The sequence below is a fragment of the Alligator sinensis genome, unplaced genomic scaffold (assembly GCF_000455745.1).
Source record: "Alligator sinensis unplaced genomic scaffold, ASM45574v1 scaffold570_1, whole genome shotgun sequence".
Lineage (NCBI taxonomy): Eukaryota > Metazoa > Chordata > Crocodylia > Alligatoridae > Alligator > Alligator sinensis.
In genome coordinates this window covers 3,072,804-3,081,668 of record NW_005841997.1, presented here as the reverse complement: position 1 = coordinate 3,081,668, position 8,865 = coordinate 3,072,804, and the positions used below count along the sequence as shown (strand labels likewise).

At 40.3% G+C, this 8,865-nt stretch overlaps 1 protein-coding gene across 6 annotated transcripts in view; it reads right to left on the bottom strand.

Moving 5' to 3' along the window:
* Positions 1–3,668: 3,668 nt before the first annotated feature.
* TANGO2 (transport and golgi organization 2 homolog) overlaps positions 3,669–8,865 on the bottom strand; it is a 79,834-nt gene continuing 74,637 nt past the window's right edge. For all 6 annotated transcript variants that reach the window (XM_006021546.3, XM_025201519.1, XM_025201520.1 and 3 more), the window contains one exon: positions 3,669–7,270. In XM_006021546.3, coding sequence (XP_006021608.1) covers positions 7,150–7,270 — 121 coding nt within the window. In that variant the 3' untranslated portion in view covers positions 3,669–7,149. The remainder of the gene's footprint in view (positions 7,271–8,865) is intronic.

Sequence of the window (8,865 nt, the reverse complement as noted above, 5' to 3'; positions counted from 1 at the left end):
GTCCTTGAACTACTAATTTTTGGTGGCTTGATCATAATCTTTTCCATTTATCATGGCAGTACAAGGGTGTCAAAACCTTAACGTTAACCAGGATGAAGCTTGCTTTTTTCCTATTTTATATGATCTGTTTTCTTCAATAGGTTCTAATTCTTGCCCTTTGATCTTGTGCTTTAAAAAGGGAGGAAGATATTTTAATACTTTAATCTGATCCTGCAGTTTTGATCACTTTAAGTTCTTCTCCAGGCAGGATGTTTCAAACAGATAGTATCTCCTTGTATAACTATGCTCAACTTTATCTCTTCACTCTCCTTGTCAAGCTTAAATATCATAGCTTGAGTAGCATAGATGGGTTGTGTGGTTCTTACAATTTGTTCTGCTGCTTCCTCTTCAGTTGATTAGAATACAGATTCTATTTCCAACAAGTCAAGAGCCTTTCATAGGTCCTCAAAAGCCATCAGCAAGATACCTCTGTGGAAAATGAATCATATGAAGAATTATCCAATGTTCTATTATGCGAGTCTGAATGATGTGGAACTAATTCCTACTAGTTAATATTCTGTATAAATAGGGAAGTTTGTTAAGCCAGAGGGGCAAGTTTTGTTGTCTGAATTTTTTGGCTAGAATTCAAGTTTAAAGATTGCCTAACTTTTTCTTTCCTATTTACAGTCTAGATGTTTCAAGGACACTCATTTTGAGAAGACCTTGGTAAATATTGTTTATGTTTCCTCATAATGAGAGCTTAAGTCCATTTAGTACCTTGTCTTAGTATTCAGTCCGATGTGTTTAATTTGCAATAACAAATAGTTTAGAAAAACAATAGATGTGTTATACTCTACAGTCTACAGCAGACTGGCTAAAGTCTATATTGTTGCACCTTAAAAATTGATATTAAAATATAATTAAGTCTTCATTATAAATGCCCTTGGATACTGAAAATTAAAGAATACTGCCAGGTATGTAACACTGACTCAGTTCTAGGACACATTCAAGAGCAGCTGAAACTGCTCACATCCAAGAGGTAGAGGCTTGTCTTCAGCCTATTTTTTAAACTTGTGTATTACTGCTTTTTCCTTCATGAACCCTTAATAGGGGTGCCAAGATCTTGGCATCCTCTTTTACTGCAGGACTTCAGATTCCAGCAAGCTTCCTCCCATATTAGTCCTCTGCAGGCTGAGGAGATGCAAACACACAACCTGAGGAGCAAAACAAAGGACTGAGCACGCAAGTCTACTTTGCAAAAGACTTTACTCAAACTTCTTTCACGGAAGCCTATGCTGAGATTGCAGGAACAGTGGACCTTGCCAAATCATTTCCCTCCATGTCTGGGGATGCAGGAGAGGTGGCAGCAGTGATCAGGGCAGCCATGGTAGCAGCTAATAAGTCTCCCTCAAGCACTCAAAAGTTATTGGAAGGGTCTCAACGTTGGGTAAATACACTCTTGCATGCTAATCACAGGCCTGCCTTGGAATTCAGCATCTCTTAAAAACGTACCATCATGCCAAGCAAGTATGGGACAATTTTGCCTTAACTGATGGTCTTCTTAAGGTCATCATCCACTAGTCTAGAAGAATGCTGAAAAGAATTAAGACAAACTGCTGGATAGCTCCCCTCCATCCTAGAGGCAGGAGTATTCATATTTGTTATTTTTTGTCACCAGCTCCTACCCATTTAAGACTCTACTTGATACATTCAAGTAAGTTTTCCTCCTGTGCCTCAGCTTCCTCTTCTCTACAATTATAATAAATGATACTGATCCCTCCTTTGCAAAATGCCTTTAAATCTCTCTATGTAAAGAGCTAGATAAAAGCTAGCAGTTTTTCCTCAAGCGTAGTTTCTCTCTTAGGTCCATAATTGAAGTCAGTGGAATTCAACTGATGTAAGAGATCAGAGAATCGGGTCTCAAGTCTGGACCATCATGCAAAGCCAGGTATTGCATCTTGCCACCAATAGCAAGTTATCCTGCTTGAGTGATCAATGACAAGTTCACAGGTAGGACAGGAAGTTTCAGTACTCTGCATTTAGGATTCCATGAGGACAGAACCAGGAAAATTAAAAGCCTCAAAAATGATCATGGAGACTAGTGGTACTCAACCTATCTGCCCCACAGGGTTGGTGCATGCAGTCCACAAGTGTAAGCAGGCATGCCCTCAATGTGCTGGATGTGGCTACAGCACAACTCTGCACATTGCATCAATCTAGTACATGGAGCCATATCATCCAGACTGGGGCTCCCCACAGATCTGGTGATAGGGGAATGGGGCAGTATCAAGTGCCACGGGTGTCGGAGCAATTAACCCTGCTACTGCTCCCCTTTTCACTAAATTTCCAGATTCAGGGGAACCTATGGGCTAGATCAGGGGTTTTCAACCTTTTTTGGTCAGGGTACCCCTAGCAGCCAGTCCCGAAGTGGGGATTCCTCTGGTGGCCAGTCAACGAGTGTGGGGGAGGAGGGGATGTGGAAATGGAAGTGTCAGCAGCTTCTCCGCGCCACTGCCGCATACCCCCTGGGGCCTTCCAAAGTAACCCCAGGTTGAAAACCCCTGGGCTAGATAACAGCTCTGAGGGCCGAGAAACACTGATGCAGCCCATTGCAGCTGGCATACACGGACCTATTTTGCAAGTCAGTTGTCCAGCCTAGATTACTTGGATCTCAGGAAAACCACCACGACCAAGAGGCACTTGATTAATATGCTCAGCACTGTGGCAAAATATTCAGTAGGCCTCTACACAGGCAGTGGGGATTCTCCACCTGTGCCCTAGTATTCCCTGTGGGAATGACGACTGCTACATGAAAATAAAAGTCTTGTATGCCAAAGCAGTCCTGAGAATCTAAGTGAAAATTATGGTGGAACTGATCCTAAGCATAAGAGACATTCAGCTGGTCAAGTCCAGTTTCAAAAACCTCTTGTTCACACACAACTTTGGGGTTTTTGGAAGTTCTGTCACTTCAACTGCATAAAATCACTCTTATACCACAAGTGTCAACATAGGGAGTTATAGCAGGAAAATTATACTGGTATTACTAGGACAGTGAATTTCTTCCTGTGCTGACAAGTTGTATTGCAGGACATTTTACAAGAGTATTCAGTGTCAGCCCAACACTGCTCCAATTGACTTCAATACATTCAGTGCATGTGCTTACACTATCATTTTGCCCTCAGGTTAATTGACTGCCAATTAACTCGAGGTAGTTAATACATTTGTCAAACTAGCCTGAAGACTTCCCAGTTTGTAGTTTACCCTAGGCTGATTCCCTAGATTAGCCTGGAACTACAATTTAGTGCCCAGGTGAACTTTTAAAAGCACATTTAATTACTCAAGGTAAAAGACTAGGTAACAGCAAGCTGTAATAGAAAAGGGGCAGGAAATCAAGCATCCTGGATATGCCCTGCTTAATGACTCTTCCCCTCTTCATCCACCGAGGGAGAGGACTAGGTAGACCTGTGCTCTGATCAGCTATGGCATTTCTTATGTTCTTAAGCAGAGTACAGTCGGGCCAACCCTGAATGGTTTTGAAAATGCCATCCTGAAAACAAAACAAGAATAATTTATTCAAAACAGTATTTTTCCTATACCTGGTGTTGCAGTTGTAGTCTTCCTAAGCAGTATTTTACCCTCCTCCTTTACGCAAACAGGCATAAACCACACACAATTTAAAGTGGAAAATATTTGGTCACCAAATTGAATTTATTCTGCCTCTGAATACAGATATGCAAATGACAATATATAAAAAGTTTACAAAGCAAGAAAAATGGAATCAAGAAGTTATAAATAGTATTTTAAAATTCCTTGTTACCATTTCAGTGATAAAACAACTGATTAGGTAGAAGAAAAAGCTGCTGTAACTTTGACTTTAAAACCTACTCTATGTAAATTAAGAAACCTAAAAATGTTGTCGGATAACTGATGTATAGGTTTAATTCACAGTTTTCTCTTATTTTAAAATACCTTATAAAAATAAAATGCTTTCCCTGACAATTTTGTCTTTGATACTTAGCTACAGTTGACTATTTCCAGTGCATTCCATGAGACCAAAATGAACACTTAGCAGTGAACACCAGCTTATACAATCCATTATACCTGAACATTTCTGTATACAAGCTCCATTGCCAATATCAGCACAACTCAGAATAGTAAACCTGATCTTGTTCCCACTAAAGTCAACAGCAAAAATCCAATGGGCTTCAAAAGTAAAGTAGGGTTCACACTTCATCAACTCTTCTGATGCGCTGATCAGAGGAACATTAAGCATTTTCTTTAGAATTCAATTATGTATAAATTGAATGTGTAATTTAATATAATTTTGGTTTTACCTTTCAGAAACTAGAAGTACAATACTTTCCACAAATACAAAACCAAAGAAATCAAGATTTCATGTAAGCCCAGGAAACAGTATTAGGGCCTCATGTGTTCACACCCCAGTTGACAAAGATTAAATCCCCATCTCAGTTTTCCCTTCAAGACAGGGCTAATCCCTTCCCCAGTTCACAAAGCTGCTGTGAAGGCTCGTGTTTGGAAACCATTTCGAGGATGAAAAGCAGTGAAAGTGATTTTTCTTTCTATTAAGGAACGAAAAAGTAGGTCGAATTTTGGCCGTACGTACCTCAGCAATATAATTTTAAAACATTTAAATAAGAGGGTGAATATGAATTGGAGTCCGACAGGTTTAGTAATAATAGAAATTCATTTGTTTTGAAAGCATGCTTGGAGCATCAAAATTAAAAACAGTTGCTTAGTACATGGCATTGAGAAACTCTTGGAAGTTTAAGGCTCAGCCAAACATTTCCAGCACTAAATCAGAATCTTTGACACTTGGAAATGCCAGCTGGCCTGATTATCAAATGTGTTCCATTAGCAAATGTTTTTAGTGGTAATGTTAAGTTATATAAAATTTCTCACATTGCTTATTGACTATTTTATTTGCTTATGTGGAAATATATCAGATTTTTATGTTATATATGTATACATATACCCCCTCCGCACCTCCAATAAAGTTAAAATCACTGGTATTAACAGCCAGGTAAAGATATGGGAAACTCCACCTACAGCATGCAAAAAGAGCATCTGGAAGTCTCCTACAGTGAAACCAAGTGCACTATCAATATGTCATGACACAGAAAGGTGCAGCTCCAATTGAGACGGTTATACAAACAGTCTTGTGCTTAAGGTTTGTCAGAAAATGCACTTAAACATGTGTCATACAGTGTGGTCCTAAAACATCAAAGCACTTAAGCACATACTTAACTAAGCATGTGAGTAGTCCTGATAGCCGGAAATACTTAAAGGCAAATATAAAAGGAAATAAATTAGCATGAATACTATTTTGGTACCTCCCAAGAATGGGGGTCCTCCTAGGAATGGCCTTTCACTGTTCTAACTCTAGCAAATCAGACCTCTAGGGCAAAATCTATGCTAAGAGGCTTTGATTTCCTATAAGCACTTCTGTGTGATATTTAGGCCTAGAATACAGGAAACAATCGTTTCTTGTGGGTCAGAGGAAATGCTGCTACTTTGCAATTATGACTGTGATAATCAGAAAATTGTAGAAAAAATTCTTTAATGTGATTGGGAGTGGGGGGGATGTGGGAAGACAGGGGTGGTTGTGGGGCAGAGACATGGGTATATTATTAATTTAAGATCTGGCATTTGGAATAGGCTACAGTATGACCAAAACAGCAGCAAAAATAAATAATGTAGGATTTTAAAAATACCTTGATATTAGCAAAAGTCTCTCCTTCACCCACCTCTGGAATAGACTAACTGAAAGAAAACATGCATTTAAATAGCTTTATAGTTCACAGCTGCAACGAACACAGGGAGTGTACTACAATACCTGATTTTTTTTTTCTTTTCGGCAATAGAAAACTGTAATATAACCATAGAACAAGTGTTCTGTTTTACTGTGAGATATCAGCAGCCCCACCCAAAAATAAGGCTAAAGCCATGTGCTTACAAAAAAAAGTGTAAGTATATGTAAACTTCATATTCCTCTTTGCCAGCAAATGTATATCCTACTATTCAACTCCCTGCTGGGAAATAAAACAAGGGGACAAATATAGATGGTCAGACTGCAGGAACACAAGGTGCCACAAGAGAGAGCACAAGAACCCCCCACTTCAGAGGCAGAGCACATCAAGCTCGGTGATGTTTTAGTTGCTCCTGAACAAAATAGCTAAATAGCACAGACCCAAACTCCAACTTCATGGCCCCCCCAAATAAGCATTAGATGCAACAAAAGAAAGAGTACAGAATAAATCACTGTACTGTTGAAGGAAATGAAGAACAAAGCCCTTCTTCCCCCAGGCAGAGCACCACACCTCTGTTGTGTGAGAAAGTTCATATGTTACTAGAACATATAATGCTGCAAACAATGCACACACTCACTGATACGCATACTCCAAGCTCAGGAAAACCCTAATGGCCTGCTGAAGGGACACTGACAGGTTTTGTAAAAACCTTGACTATATAGGAATTTTAAAGTCAACAGAAACAACACTTTCCCTTTTATAAATTCTTCTGCAGATTTTTTTTTTTTTGGAATCAGATGAACACATTTCCAGGCACCGTTTCCAGCCATCCCCCTACACAGTTGTGCTAGTGCCCAGCGGGATGAGAAAAATCAACTACACAAGTTAGCTGACTTTCTCCATCTAAGCTGAGTGAAGTGCCTACAGTGCAAACAAGTTCAATTAGCAAAACTGCAAAACAAGTTAGATCTTGAAAAATGACTTTAATCATCTTGGACCTGATCTTCCAAGGTGATGCATACCATCAGTTTGGCCTTAAATCAAAGGCACACAAGTACTTCCCAGGACCAGGCAGAATAGATACCAACAGTGGTACTTTTCAATATGATTTTAGCCTGGCAATGTCCCTTTTAAGCTTAAAGTTAAAATAAAGACCTGCATAATAACAAATACATTTTTAATTCAGCTACAGTTTAGCATAAAAAGTTGCCCCTTTTCCTGCCCCTTTTGGTTTTGTGCAAAAAGTTTTGAGTTGTTGCTAGGGTGTGCTACTGGTTTAAATAAACTTATGCTTATTTTTTTTGCTGTCTCTGGATTCTGGGGGCTGGTACAAAGCCTTTATTGGAGTTCAATGGCTTGTTCTCTTGTTTCTTTTATCAGGATCCATTCAAATGGAAAGTTGTTAGGTCTGCAGTTTGAATTGATAGGTGCTCGTTTTCCATTGGTTGATATCTGCATCAAGCATGGTGCGCTCTGTGAAAGTAACTTGTCCTTCTGCATCAACGAGGATGACTGTATTAGTCCTGAAATAAAAAAAAGCGAGGGGAGAAAAAAAGCCTTTGCTGTTGTTTAACCATTTACACAAATATTTCTTGGGTTTGTAATCTGGTCCATTAGGTTTCCTTTTGATCATGTCAACATCACAGAAATAGGTCAGAGATGAAAATTCAGATTGGAAGGAGGAGGACTAATTCAGTTTTTCTTCCCCTTTCAATCCACTGAACCAAGCCCTGTAGTGTTTTGCTTCATTGCTGCACTTATTAACTCAACCAACATACAGGACTGCAGGCTGATGGATAAGGTGTATAATAAATAGAGAAGACTAATTACAAGCTTTTTAATTACCGAGAGTATTCAAGTCAGTTCTAAACCAAAAATAATTTTTACCTGGCAGCATTTTGTTGGCGCACACATCAGATGCACATAGCCTTGATGTTTGTTTATACTTGCTTACCCCTTCCTTTTGATCTCAAATGCCTATACAAGCCTCTACTGAGAATACCACCAATCAGTACCCAAGGACATTGGGTAAGGTCATAAAAACAACCTGTTTCCCTCTTTAGGAACAATGCTTCTCTGAACAATTCCTGTACCTGGAGATGAAACCCTTCTTCCAAAAGTTTTACACCAGTATAACTTCACTGGCTTCAGTCTAAAAAAACCAGTAGAGCATGTGAAAACCTGAGAAGAGTTTGCTCTGGCCTTGATTCTCCATCCTAATTGTACAGACATAAAATCACAGGGGTGCCTAGGGACATAGGCATACTTGTCAATTGTCCCATATTTCACACCTAAATTCATCCTCTTTTTACACAAGTTAGCAATTGAATCTCCCAATTCAACTGGGGGAAGAGGCAGTCAGTGCTTTGGTTCCTTGTTTAGCTTTACCATTGATTCTGCGACCATAGCCAGGTTCATTCATTGCTGTTAATGGTTTTAAAAGGGTACAGTGCCTTTGTGTTTCATGACCTGTTTAAAAGGGGGCTTGGAGACTGTTGGATGAAGAGGGCCATGCTGTACAAAGCACAAACAATATATATTAAGAACAAAACGGAAAGCGTAGCCATAAAAATAGACTAGTTCCACAGACATGGAACTAGTTTGCCCCCCTGGCTCTCCAGGGACTGCCCCCCCCGGCTCTCCAGGGACCTAGCAGATCTCCTGAGGCTAAAAAGAAAGGCCTACAAAGGGTGGAGGATGGGAGTCACCTCCAAGGAGGATTATTCTGCACTGGTCCGGTCCTGTAGGGAGCAGACCAGGAAAGCCAAGGCTGCAACTGAACTCCAGCTAGCTTTGAGCATCAAGGACAATAAGAAGTCCTTTTTCAGATATGTGGGGAGCCGGAGGAAAAGCAGGGGCAACATTGGACCCCTGTTGAACCAGATGGGGCAACTGACAACTGACGCCCAGGAAAAAGCCAACCTATTAAATAGGTACTTTGCGTCAGTCTTTCATCAGTCCCATGGGAGGCCCATGCCCGCTACAGGGCCGGGAAGTCCGGGTGAGGGTGATCCCCTGCCCTCCATTAATGCCGACTTTCTGAAGGAACATCTTGAGAAGCTGGATACCTTCAAGTCAGCCGGCCCTGACAATCTTCACCCCAGGGTACTCAAGGAGC